This window comes from Pelodiscus sinensis, chromosome 4 (assembly GCF_052426305.1).
Source record: "Pelodiscus sinensis isolate ZL-2025 chromosome 4, ASM5242630v1, whole genome shotgun sequence".
NCBI classification, from domain to species: Eukaryota; Metazoa; Chordata; order Testudines; family Trionychidae; genus Pelodiscus; species Pelodiscus sinensis.
The window spans coordinates 107,447,328-107,469,986 of record NC_143055.1 but is presented as its reverse complement, the minus strand read 5'-3'; the positions used below and the strand labels follow the sequence as shown (position 1 = coordinate 107,469,986).

Genomic DNA, 22,659 nt, shown 5'->3' with positions numbered 1-22,659 from the left:
ATATTTTTAAATTATACTAGTTTAAGATAGTCACAGATGCATATTGGAATTCATAGACTCTTGGTATGATTAATATTACTGACATGATGACAATTTTCTAAACATAGTTCAGTAAGATAGGTTGTGAAATTGTTGCTAGCAATTGTCTGAATCCTTTTATGTAAATACACATCCACTACAAGGTTTCCAGCAAAGTCTCTGAAAAATAAAGCAGGAATTCAGCTTTAAAACAGCTACATGAGTTGTTAACCATTTATTATTGTCAGTGAGAACTTTAAAATGCACACCTTAAAAAGTTTTTCAATGTCAAACAGCAATTTTACAAATCATCCACTTTAAATACTAATACAGTAAAAGATGGCACATTTTTCTTTTTGCATTGCCTTGGCTAGTTCCTGATTCACACTGGTTAGAAAACCTACTGTTGACAAATCTGTTAATCGCGAAGCCATTAAAATAATTGATCTCCATTTCCTCTCTCTCCCCACCTCTCAGCTAATTACATGTTTAGCAAGACTGGTGTTTAATTAGATGTTTTGATGCGATATCCCTAGTAGTCTGATGCCTGAGATTTTTTTTCTTGTAAAAGTTTTTTAGAACATAGGTGGGTGGTAGGTTTTTTAAGAGGAGCGCCTTCACTAGGTAAATTGCTTTTCCTGATGAAAATCTGTTGGCTCTTTTTCTATGAGTCTAAATGACTGCTGTTAAAAAAAATAGTGAGCTCAAACAGCTTAGCTGCAGAAGTTGCGTGCCCAGTCTCCTGGAGAGAGGCAGCACTTAAAAACATTCTGCAGCAACTCCTTCTGGCCAATGGATCACTAACTACAGCGAGAGTCACATGCCAACGATTGAAATGTTAGGGGAATGAAAAGATGTTTCTTCCTCGAACACCTAACAGATAGATAGATAGATAGATAGATAGATAGATAGATAGATAGATAGATAGATAGATAGATAGATAGATCCATAAAAACAAAAGCATTGACAGTAGAGATGCATGAAAGCACTGTTGACATATTCCATAAACTGGGAGTTGTGTCCTCTGCTTGCTACACTTGCCTACCCCCTTCTCTGGCTGAGAGAGCCTGTTGACGCTGATAACATGATGATGTCATCCTGTCGCCTGGAAGGAACATTCTGTCATCCAGCAGGAAAAACTTTTTTATGTAGAGAGATTATGGAGTTTCTTGTATTTTTCCCTGAAGCATTTAGTACTGGCCCCTCACAGTAACATGATAGTATATTAAATGGACCATTGATTTTATACAATACAATTAATTAATCCTTTTTGACGTGGAGAATTGATTTATAGTTTTAAATCTCTATTGTAAAAACTGTTTTAATACAATTTTTGCGGCAGAATTGTGCTTTGCTAGCCTTAATCAGGAGCAATTTATGCAGACCCCAGTCCTGTCACTGTCAAAAAGACTTGGACTAGAGAACAAAAGAAATATTGCCACGTTTAAATCCATTCAAAATTCTGCTGCCAACATTATTTTCCCAGCTCATTCTTTGATTTCTCTCTCTCTCTCTGGGTATGTCTACACTTACATCCTCTTTCAAGAGAGGGATGCAAATGCAGATATTCTAAATTGTAAATGAAGGTAGGATTTAAATATTCCATGCTTCATTTGCATAATTGCATTATGGCGCTATTTCAAAATAGAGCTATTTCGAAATAAAAATGCTGTGTAGATGCGGTTATTTCAAAAGAAAACCCTTCTTCTGAAATAACTGTTAAACTTCGTTTTATAAGGAATAAGGGTTATTTCGGAAGAAGGGTTTTCTTTCGAAATAACCGCATCTATACAGCATTTTTATTTTGAAATAGCGCCATAACACGATTATGCAAATGAAATGTGGGATATTTAAATTCCAGCTTCATTTACAATTTTGAATGTCTGCATTTTCATCCCTCTATCGAAAGAGGGTGCATGTGTAGACATACCCTCTCTCTCATATATACACACACACACACACACACACACACACTTTGCAACCCCTCACTGGCTCTATTTCTACTGCAGCAAACATCATTTGCAATTTAAAACCCTGTAATGCCCAATATGGCCTATAATTACCTACTTTTTTAAGCCTTGCCCACAATGCCATCTCTAACTGTCCATCAGTCTCATTTTCACCTCAATACCTTTGTGCTCTCCCATCCTTTATTCATGGAAAAAGTTCTCCCGAAAACAAAATGCAAAAGCCATTCTACCATCCTCAAACACCTTATAAGTCACCTCTGTACAATGCCTATAAAATACCATTGCTGCTGTCTCACCAAATGACCACTATGGTATCAGAACCACCATAGCCCTAGAGAGAGGAACAAAACTACCACCAGAGCAAGGGATCTCATGGATAAAAGAACTGAACCACTGACCCAATGTTGGGGTCCCAACGTGCCACCATCATTGCTACCATTGCTGTGGGCAACAGCTGCTGTCTAGAGGGGGTGAAATAACAGCTACTGTTTGAAGAGAGGACTGGCTGCTTAGCAATCAGTCAGCATCACCAATTCTTGTACATGCTGTTGCCTGACTCAAGAAGATGGGAGCTACTGGAACACAAGATCTTTCCCTTCAGATGAAGAAGAGGAACAGAAACAGGCACAGAATAATTCAGCTAAAATGGGAACAAGCAGGAAAGTCAGGACAGTAAAGCAGACTCCATAATGGACCCGAACCAGCTGAAAGACTTAAGAACAAAACCTCAGGCCAGACCTCAACTAGAGAAATTAGAGGGACCAAGACCCTCCAGCAGTCCCCGGCCTGAGTACAAGTAAGTATGTAACTTTTTGTTTTATCTGCATTTTCCTTTCTTCATTTGTCTCTTCTTTAATTTTTAGGAAGCCAAAGGAATATAGAATCTAAAGGCATGAATTTGCTAAAGTAGGTTTAATATCCTACTTAGTCTGAATTAGACAGTAAGAGCAGAAGTTCAAGAAAAAGACAAAATACACTGCTGAAGAGTCCAACAAGAGCATCAGTCTATGAATAGCAGCATTTGAAAGCATGGATGCAGTCACCATGTTCCTAACAACAGCATTAGCTGGTGCCCGAAAGGCAATCTGAATTCTCTCATAGCTCATTTGGGAGATGATGCTGATGGACAGTTATATCCAAAGGTGCGGAGTTTGGAAAATGAAAAATTGCTAGGAGTTTGGCTGATTATGGTGTGAACTACAAAATTACCTCATACGGTGACAATAAGAAAGTCTTATGGAACAAAACTACATTCATAAGCTATCCAAGGCACATCTTGCAGCTGAAAAATACTCGTTGAAGTAATCAAACTTCTCTTGGGCCAAAACAAAAAAGCAGCCAGGTATATTTCTGCCCACCAAGAAACCATCTGCTAGATTTTTCTTATAAAATATTGAGATGTATCAGAGGGCTCTGACTGATTTTCCTATTCATGCAGATACACAGAAGAAACTGGAATGGATCCAACAATGGGATGAGTTCTTCTGTAAGGTATATCCTTGAATATACTATGGCCAAAATGAAAAGAAAGCTTCCAAATATACGGGCGAATAGAGCCAAACACATTGTGAAGGTAGATGACACGACTTCCAAGCTACCACTCAGTGATGCTCATGTGCATTAGGCAGCAATGGGACCATCTCCAGATGCAAACCACTCTTTCTCTTTGAAGCTGGTCCATCTGACCATATTGGCAACCACAAGAGCAGCTTTTTTAGAATGTTTGAAGTGCAGAGCATTCCCTGAAAACTTCCTGCAGAATAACTATAAATCTTTTGCATCTGGCAGTGCTTCCATCATGTTGAAGAAAGTCAATCAAGACTAAGGATGTTAAATATCAATTAATTTGCTAGTTGAGTAGTCAATGGAATTTCCATCAACTACTTGACTAGTCAATAGATACTTCTGCATTCCTCCTTTGAAATGTTCAAGAGCCCCAGCAGGGCTGCAGGCTCCACCCGGGCACTCCCGCTTTGAAAATGTGGTAGCATTTCAGAGGGGCAGTGCTCCCCAGCTGATCCCGGGCTCCCTGCAGCACTGCCGCTTTGAAATGCTGTGCAGACCCTGGAGTCAGCTGGGGAGCTGATACCATGTTTTTTGGAAATGCTGTGCAGAACCCGGGGTCATCTGTGGAGTCCCCAGCTGACCCCAGGTTCCACATAAATGCAACACGGAACCTGAGAGCAGCTGGGGGGGGTCCATAGCTGACCCCGGTTTCATGCAGTTTTCAAAGTGGGGATCAGCTAGGGACTCCCCAGCTGACCCCACAGCATTTCAGGGAGGCTAGGATCAACTGGGGACTCCCCAGCTGACCTGGGTTTTGCAGACATGCCACGGAGAGCCCGGGGTCAGCTAGGGAGTACCCAGTTGACTCTAGGGTCCATGCGGTGCTGTCACTTTGAAACGCTGCCGTGGTATTTCAAAGGGGGCAGCGACGCACATCTGATCCCAGGCTCTGTGCTGCATTGCCCCTTTGAAACGCCGCTGCAGCATTTCAAAGGAGCAGCGCCTCATGGAGCCCGGAGTCAGCTTTGTGTGGCTCTGTTGCTTTGAAATACTGCGGTGGTATTTCAAAGTGGCAGTGCCACACACAGCCCAAACCCATACCTGATAGAAGCAACAAGGGGGGAAGCGACTAGTTAACTCGACTATCCAATAAGCATTTGCTTATCAGATAGCTGACTAGTCGACTAGTCCTTAACATCCTTAATCAGAACTCACTCACCATTTACTAACTAAGTACCTCAATCTCTTTGTCTACCTGGGCTATAGACACAGGCTGTAACTTACTATTGGAGACACTACCTGAAACATCAATAGTACAGCTAAGTAAAATAAGAAAACTTTCAATTTGGAGATGTCATTATCTTTTGCTTCAGTATTTTCAATTGAAAATGAAATGTTTCAACATTTCTGAAATTGAAATGTTTCATTTAGGTTTGTTGAGATGATTTGAAATGCTTAATTTCTTGTCAGGTCAAATTTAATTGATTTTTCCGATTGTGGCACATTGCTTCTGTTCACCGCTATGGGCTAGGCATTTTGGCTGGATTACACCTCCCATGCTTTTCTGTAGTGATACGAGTCCCATGATGCATCACACCAACCTGAGTCAGAGGGAGATCAGGTCCTGTCAGTGAGCTTGGCCCACAGGAGAGAATGGGGACCCAAACTACATCTCCCATCATGAGGAAAAGAAAACAGTTTAATGTTTTACTGGATTTATTCAAAGCTAAACATTTCAAGTCAGTTTAACAAAATGAAATATTCCATTTGAATTTTACAGAAAATGTGTGTTCCATAGAAAAACCATTCTGATGGAAAATTCCCAACCAGCTCTAACAAAAAGCATGAATTACCTCTGCAGGTGATTCTTCAGTAAATCAGATACCCATTGAAACCTGTTTTGCAAGAATAAATGTTAATTATACACCTGTGCTAAGAGTGTAGTCCTAGATCTGCTCACCATTGGCAAGACTCTGGATATCTATTGGGGAATATAATCTGAGGCATTTACTAAGGCTGTGTAGAACAAGTACCCTCCTCTTTAGAAACATCTGTGAAGTTTCCATAGTTAAAAGACAGAGATGCCAAGCAATGTATCAAGTACAATGGTGTTGAAAACATCCTGATTTCTGTCATGTTCCTGAAAAAATTAGGACTTATGTTGGATGTTTTGTTTGAACTGTGAGACCTGTTTAGGCAGTTTCAGAGAAAAGATATGACATTCCCTAAACCCCTCTCCCCCATGTCATTTCCACACTCATTCTTATGTATGGATGATGCTCAAGGATCATCTGAAAAGATGGAACAAGATACATCCACAACAGATTCGGTTTTATTGCAATGTCAAATTACATCATAGAGAACGTGTGTGGATCCATGCTGGTCAATTTTCGTGCAGCCTGGCAAATGCAAAGGAAAGTCAGTTGATTCTTCCAAGAATGAGAAGGAAATGAGTGGGCTTATATGTAAGTGTACATTGATGTATTCTTTCATACTGTGCTTCTTGGTGGATGAAGCACATATTAATAAATCACTATATACCAGTACCCTTGACTAATAAGATGGGAAAAGAGAGTAATGCTAAATATAATTTCCTTCTACCACCAGCAACCACAATTAAACAACATTCAATTACTTTGGAAAATAAAATAAATACCTTAAGGCTATTTAATTTTACTGTTGGAGGACAATAAATGATATGGCACACTAAGAAACAATAGATTATAATCAGCTGCTTATAAAAAGAACAGCTTGTATCAAAATTGTGTTCTTAAAGTGATTGCCTATTTTCCTCAGCCATGCACATGAAAAGATGTTGTACTCAAACAACGAGCATGTGCATGGAACAGATAGGAATCTGAATCTGGGCCTAAATAGTCTTATTTCTCTTGAAGAAATTGAAAATTCTGTACCCCTAAATAGAAAACACATGGCTAATTCATCAATGCCAATGTCACTCTATGAATATATTTGATGTGGCTGGTGTCATGTTGATGAGAAAACAATAAACTGTGAAAAATGTCACTTCTCAAAATTGGCTGGCTAGAGTTCAGCAGAGATGGATTGTTGTAACAGCTGTGGCATGATGACTTTGATTAATTAGATTTTTTTCTTTCCCGGAATAATTCTGAAGAACCACTTCCCACCCCCATAGAAGTCAATCCATTTGTTCACATAAGTCATACTAAACAATAATCTGTTCTATTATCACTGTCTTAAGAACTGCAGAGCATCTCCATGCAGTTTTTTCAATTCTCTTTCATAGGGCTTCCACTCATTTTTTTTTCTAGTTTCCTCAAATATTCCTCTCTGGGGGAAGGCTTAGGGGTCTACAAGGAAAACCCCAAATGTGGTCTTTCAGCATCAAGGAATCTAGGGTACGTCTAGACTACAGGCTTTTGTCGACAGAAGCTTTGTTGACAGATGATAGAATCATAGGTCTGGAAGGGACCTCAAGAGGTCATCGAGTCCAGCCCCCTGCCCTCAAGTCAGGACCAAGCTCCGTCTACACCATCCCTGACTGATGTCTATCTAACCTGTTCTTAAATATCTCCAGAGAGGGAGATTCCACCACCGCCCTTGGCAATTTATTCCAATATTTGACCACCCTGACAGTTAGGAATTTTTTCCTAATGTCCAATCTAAACCTCCCTTGCTGCACTTTAAGCCCATTACTCTTTGTCCTGTCCTCAGTAACCAAGAGGAACAAATTTTCTCCTTCCTCCTTGTGACACCCTTTTAGATATTTGAAAACCGCTACCATGTCCCCCCTTAATCTTCTTTTTTCCAAACTAAACAAGCCCAGTTCATGAAGCCTGGCTTCATAGGTCATGTTCTCTAGACCTTTAATCATTCTTGTAGCTCTTCTCTGTACCCTTTCCAATTTCTCCACATCTTTCTTGAAATGAGGCGCCCAGAACTGGACACAGTACTCCAGCTGAGGCCTAACTAGTGCAGAGTAGAGTGGCAGAATAACTTCATGAGTTTTGCTTACAACACACCTGTTGATACAAGATACAACCTAGAATCATATTTGCTTTTTTTGCAACAGCATCACACTGTTGACTCATATTCAACTTGTGGTCCACTATGACCCCTAGATCCCTTTCCGCCATGCTCCTTCCTAGACAGTCGCTTCCCATCTTGTATGTATGGAACTGATTGTTCCTTCCTAAGTGGAGCACTTTGCATTTCTCTTTATTAAATTTCATCCTGTTTACCTCTGACCATTTCTCTAACTTGCTAAGGTCATTTTGAATTATGTCCCTATCCTCCAAAGAAGTTGCAACGCCACCCAGTTTGGTATCATCTGCAAACTTAATAAGCGTACTCTCTATCCCAATATCTAAATCATTGATGAAGATATTGAACAGTACGGGTCCCAAAACAGACCCTTGCAGAACTCCACTTGTTATCCCTTTCCACCGTCGACAAAGACCATGTAGACTACATCCAGTTCTGTTGACAAAGCAAGCCGCTTTGTCGACATGACAGTGTAGACGCAAAGGACAGTGTAGATGCAATAACGCCTTCTGTCAACAGAACCTTATTCTTCGTAGAATGAGGTTTACAGCCACCAACAAAACTGCTGAGTTCTGTCGACGTTATGTCGACAGAACTCAGCAGCAGTGTAGAAGCAGGTATAGTTTTGACGACAAAAGTCCACTTTTGTCGACAAAACCCTGTAGTCTAGACACACCCCTACAGTCCCACAGAAGGTCAACCTCCTTGCTGTTTCTCTGATCCCCACGTTTCCCTAACACATCCCCTCATGGAAACTCCACATGGTCATTGGGAAAATCTCATCTGAGAAGTGCACATGTGAAGCTGCTCCTAAGGGTACAGTGAGAATGCTGCTTGTAGAGCACAGCTAGCCAGACAGTTAACCACCACATGAAAATGCTGGGAATATGACAGAAAACTCCTCCCCTCCACTTTGCCTCTCCATATACCCATGGAACCTGAAATCTGGAGCTGCCATGGTTGGGGACCCTTAGGCATGAGACAAGGGTAGGAATGGTAAAAGAATGACCTCTTCCCACTTCTACAATCCTCCAAAAGAGTCCAATCAGAGTAGACAGTTCCTCTACATTTAGAGGGACAGGGCACAAGCAGAGGCAAAGTCCTTAAAAACAAATGATATAGGAGGTTTAAAGATTTTTAAAAAATGAAACACTGTTCCATCCAAACCATTTAGCGTTTATTCTGTGCTAGCTACTCTTTGGGGATGTCCACATTGAAATTAGGGTGTGTAACTGCAGCCCATGTAGGCACACCCAAGGTAGTTTAAATCTTGCTAGCATTAGTGCATCCACAAGCTTCTATTTGAGCTGTACCAACCCACTCTAAAACCCTTACACGAGCTTCTCAACCACACCAAAATCCCTGCTGCTGTGACTTTACTAAGATTGGTACATGAGCTAGCTAAATTAAAGCTTGCTGGCTCTACATGTGCTGCAATCACACCCCCTGATAGCAGTGTAGACATGCCCTTTGTTTCACTGATCTCCAGCTAACTCAAGGGCCAATGTTCCCATATATAGGACTGATGCATAGGTGAAGCAGTTCCTGCTGGGCTAGAAATATAGGAAAAGACTATGCAAATATGCCATGTTACATTTTAACAGCAGAACAGGTGCTTTCAACCCTTGTTCCCCAAAAAACACATTGCCACGTGTTCGGATGTTCAAATTTGCAATTGTGCATGTGCAGGTCCATTCAGATTCCAGATATTTGTGTCATGCACTGCCTATATTTAAATGACATTTATTTGTAGTAACTGTAAAGGAGCGATTGTATTTTTGATTGTGCAATAATTATTTATTTATTATAATTATTATCATACAGTGTTTAGCTCCTCCTACACTAAAACGAACTTGTATATCAACACACTTTCTACAGAGGGTCAGACAGAAGTAAGGTACAGTGGGTTTTTTTTTTGTTTTTTATTTTTAGAAACTGACTTAATACCAGGTTCCCTGTGTACTGTAGATTGTAACAGTACGCCACTTGCTGTACTTCATACCTGAAGAAAGAATTATCTCTGACCCAAAAGAAAAATATTCACATAAATCTCCTCCGTGACAGTTCACAAAACTTAGTTTCCAGAAAGAATGTCTACTAGTGTGCTGGAGAAATCAAATTTATTGAGCATGCAATAACAAAGATAATAAATCACAGAGTATTTAGGGGAGCCTTTCATATCTTTATTTGTGATGATTTGTGATGTATAAGATTTTATTTTGATTAGTTCAACTGGTTTTGCTAGGGAGTCAAATTCTACCTTCACTTGTACACTGACCTTAAACGGGAATAAGGGTCTGATCCTACAAAATCTGAATGCCCTCTGGGAGCACCCTCAGAGGTATAAGCAATATGGACATGGGCTCTCAAGCAGCACTACAAGTGGCTCCAATCTTTTTGTACCGCTTCACTAGAAATGTTTGTTCTTTGTCCTTCGGAGATGTAGGTCCTGATTCAAAGCCCAATAAAATCAGCGGAAACACTTCCACTGATACTGATGTTCTTTACAGTCAGAGCCAGACTGATGATACAGCACAGTATGCAACTCCCCGTGATTGTGGTGGTGATGACTTTGATTGGAGTAGCCTCCCTACCAGCACCATTTGGTAATGCTTCGTGCAAACTGGTCCATCGTTAAGGAAAGAAAATGTGTATTCATTTGAACAAGTCACAAGATAACTTATCTCCAACAGGTAATAATTAGTGGTATCTAAAAAAGGGAATGATAATGCCATAACAAAGAAATAGGGAAATCAATCGGACTGTACTGCATATTCACAAGGGACAATTGGGTAATCTCAAGAGCCTCCTAAACCTCCAGAAAATCAAGCTAGAAGAAAACAGGGGCAGTCAGTGGTTGGGAAGGGAAGAGGATGAAGGAGACAATAAGCCACATGGGGGAGAGGTGAAGGCAGGTAATAAGAGGGGCAAAGAGAGTGTAGGGGAGACATGAACCCAGTAGGTAGACAGGATCAGGATGACTGTGTCTTTTGGAAGCTGAGAACAATGTGTTTTCTTTCCCAATTGCTTTGCTCTTAGTTGGCTGCTTCAGGAGCTACTATCATGGAACTGGAAGAGGTGATCTTCCTCAAAAATGCCACTTTTCTTTATCCCCCTTTAAGAAAAATAGCAACTGTACTTCTATGGAAGGATAAAAGATGGAAAGGAGCCAAATCACTGCTCTCTCCTGCTCTTATCCTTCCCCACAATCTCTTCTACCTCTCTACTACCTGTTGCTTCACCCCACATCCTCCATATTGACAGGTCACATAAAGGCAGAAGGGGAAGCAGCAGCTTGGAAAGCCTCATTTTTATTTCCATGTTCCCTCTAACAAAGGCTGGTCTTTGATGCATTCTCCACCCCAATTTGAGAGCATGCTGGATATTCCAGTTTGGACCCTAACTGCAGGCAGAATTTGGTCCTAGAAGCTTATCTATATCTAGACAAAAAACACATGCGAATGTATGTGTGTTTTGTGTTTTATGTTCTATAAAACAGGTCTTAACAAAACAGAGCCCAGAGGACAGAGAAACTTCTATTTCTCTCTTTTTTTAAGCAGAATTCAAGAGATGCATTTGAAAACAGTCAGAATTTCCATGATTTTGGCACAGATGGCCTTCTTCAGGGACCTTAAAAGGGATCAGTGAAGAAGGCTGTTAGTGGTGAAACATGGAAACTTTTATGACTGTTTCCAATTACATCCTTTGAACTGTATTATATATGAAATGAAACAGAAGTCTCTCTTCATGTTCAGGAGCAAGAACACAGTTCTTTAGCCGTAAATCTGTCTAATGGATTCACATTTTTTTCAAAAGTTATTTAAAAAGGGCTAGTGAGTTCCTCTGTACCTGTGCCCTGATCATTGTGGTTAAAGTAATTTATTACAGGTTGTGCATCTGGAACTTAATATACTGATTTTCTTACTATGGTTCTGAAGTTTCCACATAATTCAAAATGGCATCATAGTCTTCATGTTTCTGTTTGCATTTGATAAAAGAATTCTTCATCTTCACCCTGCCGCCATTGCTACAAAATCAGTAGCAAACAAGAGCTAGCTAAATTTTGCAGCAGAAACTAAAGCTGAAATTACTGAAAACACATCAGCAAATGAATACATGATGAACTCTCTAGTTCAGCACCCTCGGGACCTGACCAGTGCCAAACCAGAGAATTTACCAAACTACAGGATGCCAATATAGTCTAGTAGCAATACCAACACTTCCACTGCTTACTGGGCTCTTTGAAGACATTTAGTGGTAAATTAGAGCTAAATAACAGCACAGAACACTGCAAGCCAGGACTACAAGCTTTAAATAAACTTTATGGGATCATGGGAAACTTGGCCACACCCATAAGTGGACATCCAGCTTACTAAAATCACGCAAGACCATGAATGTTGCCAGACCAAAGAGTGTCAGACTAGAGAGGTTCAAGCAATAGTACATAGAAAATAAAAAACCTTACCTGTTCGACCATCAAAGTTTTACACCTGTGCTTTTGTGAACAATATTTCAATAGCTAGCACATTTTCATACCATTCCTTTTCTAACCATTATTAAAATTCTATCCACAGATGAAACACCTACAGAAGTTCACAGGAGCTGAGCAGATGTGCCTGAGAACAGAATGCTCTAAAAAATGTGATCAAGTTAACAAATTTAACATTTAGGTTCATCTCCTCATTGGTCTTGCAATCTCTGAACTATACCTTGAACTGCCACTGCATGGAAGCAAAATTGCACTAAATTGAATAACTGTCAAGTTACCCACTTGAATGTTGACCCAATATATTATTGACCATTTGAATGCCAAATTCCTCCCATCCCTCTCTCCATCACTCACATGCACACCAAAACAAACATCAGGAATTTTCCAGACTTTTAACTAGTTTTCAAGCTTACAAAGGATTTTTGCAAAAGCCAGTGACAATATAAGGAACAAAAGTTTTCCTCTGTGTTCTTGGCCTGTGAGGAACAATTTGTGTGCATGTGATGGTAATAGTAAGTAACACTTTACACGCTTTAAAGGCAAAAACCTAAAATGAGAGATTTCCTATCATATGCAAAATTATTAAGATAATTGATTCACATGTCTAGAAGTAAAAATGTGTGGTTGTTTCCTATTTAGGCATATAATTAGGAATGGCTAAATGGTTAGACTACCAGACAGAATAGCACAGGCCAATTAATGCAACTCAATGGACCTTTTTTATAAAAATGTATTGGCTCTTACATGTTAGTGTTGACTAGGGGCGTAAAGCTAGATTATGGATGATGAAAGATACTAAACCGTTCTAAATTATCCTTGGTGTCTGCAGAGTACTCTAATCCACTCTTTCAGCATTCTCTTGCACCTGTGGAAGCCTGCAAGTTTGTTAATAATGCTCTCTGGAACCACGTGTAAGTAGCAGACTAAAGTCATCCTGATAACTGCAAATCAAGAGACACATTATGTGTGACTAACACTGTTGAATGAAACTGTATATCTGAACCTAAACTGTAATTTCTCAAACTCAGGAATAAGACATAGAAAAACCTGTGCCTTCAGAAGTACAGCATTTTCTTCAACAACCACCATTGTTCTCCTGTAGCATGGGTATGCAAGCCCCAAAGCTGCAGTCCTTTCTTATGGTAAATATTATTTATTCAGATGAGTGCTCCTAACAGTATGGGACCACACTCCTAAGCAAGTGATGCTCAGTATGAACAAGGATTACAGAACCAAGGACTATTTTAGTATAATTAATATGGCAATAAGGGGACATTAAAAAAAAAGCTTCTGTGTGAAGCTTATCAAAAATGGCACACGGAATTTTTTTTTTCAAGTTTCCAAGTCTTCCCTCTATTTCTCTTGTTAAAAGCTGCAAACACACAGTCCATGAACATACAGTGCACAATATTTGTTAAAAAAATCATGTAGCAGCAGGAAGCTGATTTTTACACTACAATTGAACACTTTGAATTATGACAGTCTGGACTTCTACACTGATTGCTTCCGCACGCGTGCACATGCTGACATTGTAAACAAACAATATCATGTGACATATAACTTCCATCATGCAGAATGCAACTCTATCCACAGCCTCAAAAACAACTCTGACATTATACTCTATAGGCTGACAAAGGGAGTGCTGTAGTCATCATAAATAGGTCAGACAAGCCCTAAGAGTATGTCTACACTAGCCCCTCTAGTTCGAACTAGGGAGGCTAATGTAGGCATTTGAAATTGCAAATGAAGCCCGGGATTTAAATATCCCGGGCTTTATTTGCATGTTCCCGTCTGGTTGCCATTTTGAAATTCCACTAGCCCGAAGTAACTGCCCGCTGCTACACGTGGCAGTGAAACATAATTCGAACTAAGTCCTTAGTTCAAATTAACTGTTACACCTCATTCCAGGAGGAGTAACAGTTAATTTGAACTAAGGACTTAGTTCAAATTACTGTTTCACTGCCGCGTGTAGCCGTGGGCAGTTACTTCGGGCTAGTGGAATTTCAAAATGGTGACCGGACGGGAACATGCAAATAAAGCCCGGGATATTTAAATCTCGGGCTTCATTTGCAATTTTGAATGCCTACATTAGCCTCCCTAGTTCGAACTAGTGGGCTAGTGTAGACGTACCCTAAGGTACAATCAGATTTGCTCCAATCGCACAGATAGAGACAAACACCTACAAGATCTTTATCAGGCATTCTTAAAACTTAAATGCCTACCTGGGGAATTAAGGAAACAGATTGATAGAGCCAGACAAGTATCCAGAAGTCAACTACTTCAAGACAGGGAGGGCCCAACAAGGAAAATAACAGAACATCACTGATCATCACCTACAACCCCCAGCCTAAAACCCACCAGTGCATCATTGATAGTCTACACCTTATCCTGGAAAATGGTCCCTCACTCTCGCAGTTCTTGGGAGACAGGCCAATGCTTGCCTATTGTCCACTCCACAACAGGAAGCAAATCTTTTCCAGCAGCTACACACCTCAGATATACTCAGCCAAGAACGAACCCCATTGCCAGCTTTGTCCACATATCTATACAAGCGACACCAACACAGGATCTAACCACATAAGCTACAACTTCAGGGGCTCATACAACTGTGCATCCTCTAATATGATATATGCCATCATGTGCCAGCAATGCCCCTCTGCCACGTATATTGGCCACATCAGACAGTCTCTGTGACAAAGGATAAATGGACACAAATCAGAAGCCAGAAATTATAACAAACATGAACCTGTAGGGGAACATTTTAACTTCCCTGGTCACTCAATAATGGATTTAAAAATAGCCATTCCTCTACAAAGGGGAATTTCACTACCCAATTACAGAGAGAGACTGCCGAACTGGAATTCATATAGAAGTTTGACTATGTTACCCTATACTTATATAAAGACATTAACTGGTTGGCGCATTACAAAGCTAATTTCTCCTGCCTGTAACATCCACATTTTTACATCAAAGGCTATTAATGGGACACATGTGCAGCCCACTTAATTAGGCTCATTAATAAAGACTGCTACTTCTTTTGCTGATGCTCGGTTTCTGTTATTTCCACTCCAACTCATCTGATGAAGTGAGCTTTACCCATGAAAGGTCGTGATCCTATATATATATTTGTTAGTCTCTAAGGTGCCACAAGACTACTCGTTGCTTTTAAAGTTACAAACCAACACGGCTGCCCCTCTGAGACTCTTGGAATTAGTGAGCATTCATGTGCATGATTACTCTCCTTCATGGTTGCCTTGAGAGGTTAAAAAACAAGGGGACTAATTCTGTTTGGTATACCTGCAAATGTTGGCAATAAATTATTCTGAACTCGCACCAGTGAAAATGGGAGCTGAATGTAGATCAATGATTTTATATTATATGCTGTAGTCCGTACATGATATGCACATATAAATAACAGAAGATAATAACAAAATGCTAATTGTTTTACCTTAAGCAAAAGAGATCAGTACCAGAGACAAAATTACAATGTGGTTTCAAAGAATACCCTTGGGAGGCTGATTTATTATTTGCACAGTGTATTGTCATGGGAAACATTTCAGCTGACATTCCATACTGCTTTTATAAGTTGTTTTACAAGCATGTTTGCTTTAACTAATCCTCATTTCTACTGTCCTATGTGCACACATGTACCAGTGAATAAATCTGTGCCTGTGAGGAGCTAACAACAGCCTCTACACAAAACTGCTGCCCTAGGAGTATCCTGGTCTTCTCCTTGAAGCAGGAGAGGAGAGAAATGCACGTTCAATGTGTTTCTGCCTGTAGCAAGTTTCATTTAAAGTAGGAGAATTTAGCCCTCCCTAACAGTAATTTGTATATTAAAATAAGATTAGGTCACCCAATCCATCCCCGGACATTGAACGATTGTACCTCAATATTCAAGTGAAGATTTTCAAAGGCATAAAGAGGAATTAAGAGAGCCCTGCAAATCTGCAGATTTCCACTTTATATCCAGAGGTATCTGCATCTGTGGATGTGGATCTCTGCTGTTCATTTTTGCAGATACGGATATACATTGCTTATTTAGAACCTTGTGAACTTGTGGATATCTGCAGGTATCCACACCGACTGACATCAATGTGGATAGCCGTGGCTCATTTTTTCAGATATGGATACAATTTTTGTATCCATGCAGGACTCTAGGAATTAGGACCTGATTTCTATTGTGTGTCTAAATGCACTTGGAAAATCACCTCACCAGGTGGTTTGTTCAGTCAGATCATAGAAACAGTACCATCTGAAGCATGTGCTTCAGGAAAAAATTCTTGAGATTAACTTATTTTTGACTTTTGCTATAATCAACAAATGCACACGAGTGCCTCATATGCATATCAGTTTGGGAACTGTCTGGCTACATGGGATTTTACACCTTTACCGTTTTCAGCAATATCATAGATCCAAATGAAAAAGCTATAATTCAGGGGTATCATATTGGTTTGTGACACTCCTGGAGAGCTTTGTACCTGTAAAGCATCGAATGGATTACGCACATTCTTATAAATAGGGTTTTTTCCACCCAAGACAGGCATATGGCTAATCTTCATACTATAAGTAATAAAAATAAATACAAACCATTAATATAACTATTACATATTTTCTTCTGATCTTTTAGGACCTCGTATAACAAAATGTCAATCAAGCAATGAGAAATGTTTTAAAACAATGAAATATTTACTGATGAATTAATTTATCATTGGGCTACAAACACACTTTTATCTTGTACCTTTTATTACAAATACAATTAGACAAATGAAGGATGTATTACATTTCCTGCCTACGTATTTGCTGGGTACAGTGTTTTTAGAACTTGAAGTTTCAGTCAACAGTTTATTTCCTATATAATTCTATTTTCATTCATTCTGTTGACCTATATTATCTGCTGTAAGGAAATTATTAGGTAGTCTGCTCAGAATTAGGAGTGCCAGAACAAAAAACAAAAAAACAAAAAAAATCAAAGGCACAGCTAGAGACCTTTAAATGGTTTTAGGTATAAGTTAAATCTGAATCATGTTTGCCAAAGCACGGACATGATAATCCTGTCTTCAGTCTGTTCTGCTCATGCTTATTTGCCAAACTAAAATCAGAGTAGCAAGAAAAAGAATAAATTGGTCCAGTGTGAACAGAAACTTACCTTCTGTTAATTTTTCAAATAGATGGCAGACCCAAACCTCTAACTAGCACAAAGTTGTTCTTTTTCTCTCTGTTCACAGAACTCAAACAGAGAAGAGAATAATCTTGGAAAAGAAAAAACCACCAGTAGTGAAAGAATACGATTCAGATGTCTCTTTGTATCCACTCCATCCATCTACTATGAGAGCATTAGAATGGCCATTCTGGGACAGACCAATCGTCTATCTAGCTTAGCATCCTGTCCTCCAACAGTGGCTGGCACGAGTTGTCCAAGAGAGAATGAAAAGAACAGTGTAACCATCAAACCATCCAATCCGTCATCCATTTCCAGCTTCTGGCAGTCAGAGGCTTAGGGACACCCAGAGGATGTGGTTGCCTTCCTACTAACAAATATAATCGTCTCTTTATTTTCTTATGTGCACAGGGCCAGCTCCCCAGCTGGTGTAAGTCAACATAGGTCCAAATGATGTCAATGGTACACCATAACATCCGATTCTTCTTATGACAGCCTTTATTAAATACAGATATCTAGCCTGCCAAGTGAACTACTGCACAAAGTACCATGCACATATGTTGATTTTACAAGACAAATGGAGTTATCTGCTAATGACTAACATTACAACTGGGCTTCACATGTTAATTTAAAGAAGCTGGATGAGAAGTGGGAAATGATAAATGACGGCAGAGTCACTAACGATGCCTCTTCAGGTGCCTATTTTGCAAATTTAATTTATTATAATAGTCATTGTTTGCAAAGATGTTTACAATATTAAAAAACACTAAAATATTAAAATGAGCTGAACAATATAATGAGAAAGTTTTAAGAAGCTTAAATCAGGACACACAAAAGGTATGTGTTTATTATAACACAAATCCTTTTTGAAATCAGAAAATTTAGGGCTGGTCTAGACTACATCCCTCTTTTGAAAGAGGGGTGTAAATTAGGCAGATTGAAAGTGCAAATGAAGCATGGATTTAAACATCTAGACGCGGTTCTTTTGGGGAAAAAAACCCCTTTTTCGAAAGATCCCGTACTCCTCACTTTTTACATAAGACTGCAGTTTCATTTTCAAAAAACCCTTTTCCGAAACAGCAATCGGACACAAATATGCAAATGAAGCACGGGATATTTAAATCCGCGCTTCATTTGCACTTTCAATCTGCCTAATTTACATCCCTCTTTCAAAAGAGGGATGTAGTCTAGACATAGCCAAGGTTTCTGATTAAGATCTGTTGAATTATGTCCTTCTAATAATTGCACACTGTAAAAATGATAAAATTCATCTCTCTGATACAAAATGTGGACTTTTTTGCTTATAGCAACAGAATATTGTGTATGTATTGTATATTCAACACTAGTTCCATGTAGCAAATTCTCATTGGCCTTACTCAGACTTCTGTAAAGAGGGTGCTTATTCAGTGATGATATTTACTACACCATGGGTGTGTCTACACAGCAATGTTATTTCAGAATAATGGCCGTTATTCCGTAATAGCTAGGCAAGCATCTACACAGTAATTCTGTTATTTCGAAATAATGGACAGCTTATTCTAACGTCTGTAAACCTCATTCTACAAAGAATAACAGCTATTCCAAAATAGCTATTTTGAAAGGCGTGTGTAGATGCTCCACTTTTGCTATTAAAAAATAGCCCCTCACCAAGGCCATTCTAAGTTATTCCTACATTAGGGAAGCCTGCCTCGGACAAAATTTGAGGCTTCCCTGCAGTATACACATGCCTGTTTATTTAAACCTTTTATCCTTTTTTTCGTCCTCTGGATTCTCTATTGTTGGTCCACATCTTTCTGAAAACAGGGTGCCCAAAATGAACACAATACTCCAGCTGATGCCTTATCACTGCTGAAAAGAATGGGACAATTACCTCATGTGTCTTACATATAACACTCTTAATACACAACAGAGTATTAGTTGTTTTTTGCAACTGTATGGCACTGTTGGCTCATACTCAATTTATGGTCCACTGTAACCCACCATCCTAGCCAATTATGCCTCATTTTGTAATTGTGCATTTGATTTTTCCTTCCTTAGGGTAGTACTTGGCACCTGTCTTAATTTAATTTCATCTTGTTGATTTCAGAGCAATTCTCTAGTTTATCAAGGTAATTTTGAATTCTAATTCTGCCCTCTTGAGTACTGCAGTCCCTTCCATCTTGGGGTCATCCACAGAATTTAAGCATGTTCATTTTGCCACTATCCAAGTCATTATAAAAATATTGAATAGTATGAGATCCAAGATCTACCCCCACCATAACATTCCATCAGATATCCCCTCCCAGTTTGACAGCAAACTATTGATAACTACTAACTGAACACAGTTTTTCAGCCAGCAGTGCATGCACTTTATAGTAATTTAATCTAGACTTCATTTCCCTAGTTTACTTATGAGACTGTCATGAGTGACTGTGTCAAAGATCTTATTAAAATCAAGGTATATCAAATTTATTGCTTCTTCCCTATCTACCAAGCCAGTAACCCTGTCAAAGAAAGAAATTAGTTATATTAGCATGATTTGTTATTGACAAATACATTTTGGCCATTATTTATAACCCTATTATCTTCTAGGTGCTTACAAACTGTTTAATAACTTGTTCTAGTATTGTTCAAGGAATCAAAGCTAGGCTGGAGAGTCTATAATTCCTGAAGTCCTCTTTGCTCCATTTTTAAAAGACAGATAGTATGTTTGCCCTTCTCCTGACCTTTGGGAATTCACCAATAATCCATGAATTCTTGACGGTAATCACTAATAGTTCCCAGATTACTTCAGCAGGTTTCTTAAACTGGGGGGATTTCATCTGGCCTTGTTGATTTGATTACATCTAAGTCACCTAAATATTCTTTAACTTGTTCTTTCCCTATTCTGGCTTGTGTTCCTTCCTCCTTATTGTTAATATTAATTGTGTTAAGTATTTGTCACAATTATGCTTTTTAGAGAAAAGTGAAATAAAACAGGCATTAAACACCTAAACCGTCCTGCTATTATCCATTATTAGTTCTTCTTCCCCAGTATGTAATGGACTTATGCATCCCTTTGTCTTTCTCTTGCTCTGAGGCTGTGTCTAGACTGCCCAGTTTTTCCGGAAAATCAGCCGCTTTTCTGGAAAAATTTGCCAGCTGTCTACACTGGCTGCTTGAATTTCCGCAAAAGCACTGACTTCCTACTGTAAGAAATCAGTGCTTCTTGCACAAATACTATTCTGCTTCCGTTCAGGCAAAAGTCCCTTTTGCGCAAAGCTTTTGCAGAGAAGTGCTTTCGCGGAAAAGCGTCCATGCCAATCTAGACGCTCTGTTCCAAAAATGCTTTTAACGGAAAACTTTTCCGTTAAAAGCATTTCCGGAAAATCATGCCACTCTAGACACAGCCGTAGTATATTTAGAGATCCTTTTTATTGCATAATGTTCTTTGCTAGTTGCAAGTCATTTTCTATATTAGCCTCTCTCATTTTGTTCACGCATACATGCTATTCTTTTGTATTTTTCTTTAGCAATTTGTCCATATTTCTACTTTTTGTAGCATTCTCTTTGGATTTTCAGGTCGTTAAAGTGCTCCTGATGCTGCCATAATGATCTTTTCCTATTTTTCCTATCTTCCCTTCACACTCGTATAGTTTGCTGTTTTGCCTTTAATATTGTCCAGCTCTCCTGACCTCCTCTTTCCCGTAGATTTTTCTCCCTATAGCACCTTAACCTACAAATTCTCTGAGTCTGTTAAAGTCTGCTTTTTTGAAGTCTATAGTCCTCCTCTTTTCTCTCACAATCCTGTAATAAGGTAAGTGGGCTAGCAGCCTACGTAACAAATGTTGACTGTTTCCAAAGTTTCCCTGCTACACTGATATACTTTGCAGGAAAACAAGGTAATCTGCACTAAAATACCCAGTTACTGCAGTGGCCAAGAGGGAGAAGGACACTTTTGAATTGTTAACATACATCAGGTAAGAGAATTTTAATTCTGATTGTGCCTAAGCAGTGAGGGAGTTAAACAAACCAAGAAAAAAGGTCACGTTGGCCTCTTGCAACATGTTAAAGTAGCAGCCACTAGTTCTATGACAACTGGGGAGCTGACACTTTTTCCCATTTTAATCCTGTATTTCCATTGGTTCATATATTAACTCAGTTGTCAAACTAGAGCCAGGACTGAAATTCTGGTACAAAAACTCACTTTTGGAAGGGATTATTTTTATACCGTTTAATTTACAATTAACCTCCCCCCCACACACAAAGATGATGCTTATTAGAGGTGGGTTGAACAAACTTGGAATTGTGTGTGGACTGAAGGTTATACTGCATATTTTGACTACTTCAGCAGCTTCTCAGTGCATACGCAGAGCAGTGTTGAAGGATACTCCTCAGAGTTGCACTTCCAAATATATCACTATTGAACAGGGTTGCATCAACATAGCAAAGAAGGCCATCTGTCACATTACTGGTCCCTTTAAGAGAAAGGCGGGTGGGGGGAGTACCCTTTTTCCTCACCAGCTCATTCCAATTGGGCTGAAGAAAGAGGACCTAGAGGAAGAGGGACCTGGTGAGTATGGGATGCCTGAGGGGAGGAGATTGGCAGGAGATGAGAGCTGTCAAAGCCAGAGGGTGTCTTGTGGGGGAAGGCTGAAGGTAAGAAGAGCAGCACAAATAGTTTGCTGGCAGGCCTTGCTGAGCCAGAGTCAGAGGGTTGAAGCAAGGTGAGAAGCAGAGGAAGATGCCTAAGAGCTGAAGGAAGAGGTTGTAGAAATTTGATGGGAGGGCAGCACTGGAGGGACTTACCAACTTACTTCTCCTCATGGGAGAACTGAACCAAAGGCTACAGAGAAGACTAGAGAGAGTGAGGAATGCTCCTCTGGAGAGAATGGTTTCCTGGCAAAGAAGCTGGGAAGATTCCTGCTGGGAAGAATGAAGTTACACTCCAGCTGGAAGGGCTGGATTGGCTGTTCTGTTATAGGGGTGGAGGAGGATGGACAAGGAATCTAGGTATGGCAGCAGACAACAGTGTATGGTGAAAATGCACTCTCAGCAGAGAGGTTGGAGGTGGTTCCCACTGGGAAGAGTTAGTTTTAAGGACTATCTTTGGAGGGGCGACAGGGATTGTTTTGGACCTTTTCTTACCAGACTATTTGCATTGTATTTTGTAATAACCTGTCTCTTAGGAGGAAAACTATTCAAGCAAGCGTGAGTGGCTCTGCTACTGACAAACCTAAGATGGCTGCACACAAATCCCCTTATCGCCTTTTCCTGCTTCCACAGGATATTTGGTACCAGTAAACCAGAGGCATAATCCAGGTAAGATAGTAAGAAATGGGATGCACAGAATGGCATTGTATTTCTTTACAAATCTTAGTGAATTATTAAACCACTGGCCACATTCTCATAGGTGAGGTAGGACTGTGGGATATAGAATCAGCACGGTTTTGCTGAGTAGGGAAGGCCTGGGTGCAAAGAGAGTACTCAGGGTGTACCCTCTGAGTACCATACATCTGCATCAGGGCCATGGA

The 22,659-nt window shown here is 39.7% G+C and overlaps 1 protein-coding gene across 1 annotated transcript in view; it reads right to left on the bottom strand.

Moving 5' to 3' along the window:
- The window catches only part of COL25A1 (collagen type XXV alpha 1 chain), a 195,579-nt gene extending 184,054 nt beyond the window's left edge, over window positions 1-11,525 (bottom strand). Inside the window, exons 1-2 of the mRNA XM_075929187.2 lie at window positions 11,443-11,525; window positions 4,732-4,813 (exon numbers count right to left, since the gene is read on the bottom strand). Of these exons, the coding sequence (XP_075785302.1) occupies window positions 4,732-4,813; window positions 11,443-11,525 (165 nt within the window). The remainder of the gene's footprint in view (window positions 1-4,731; window positions 4,814-11,442) is intronic.
- Window positions 11,526-22,659: the final 11,134 nt, after the last annotated feature.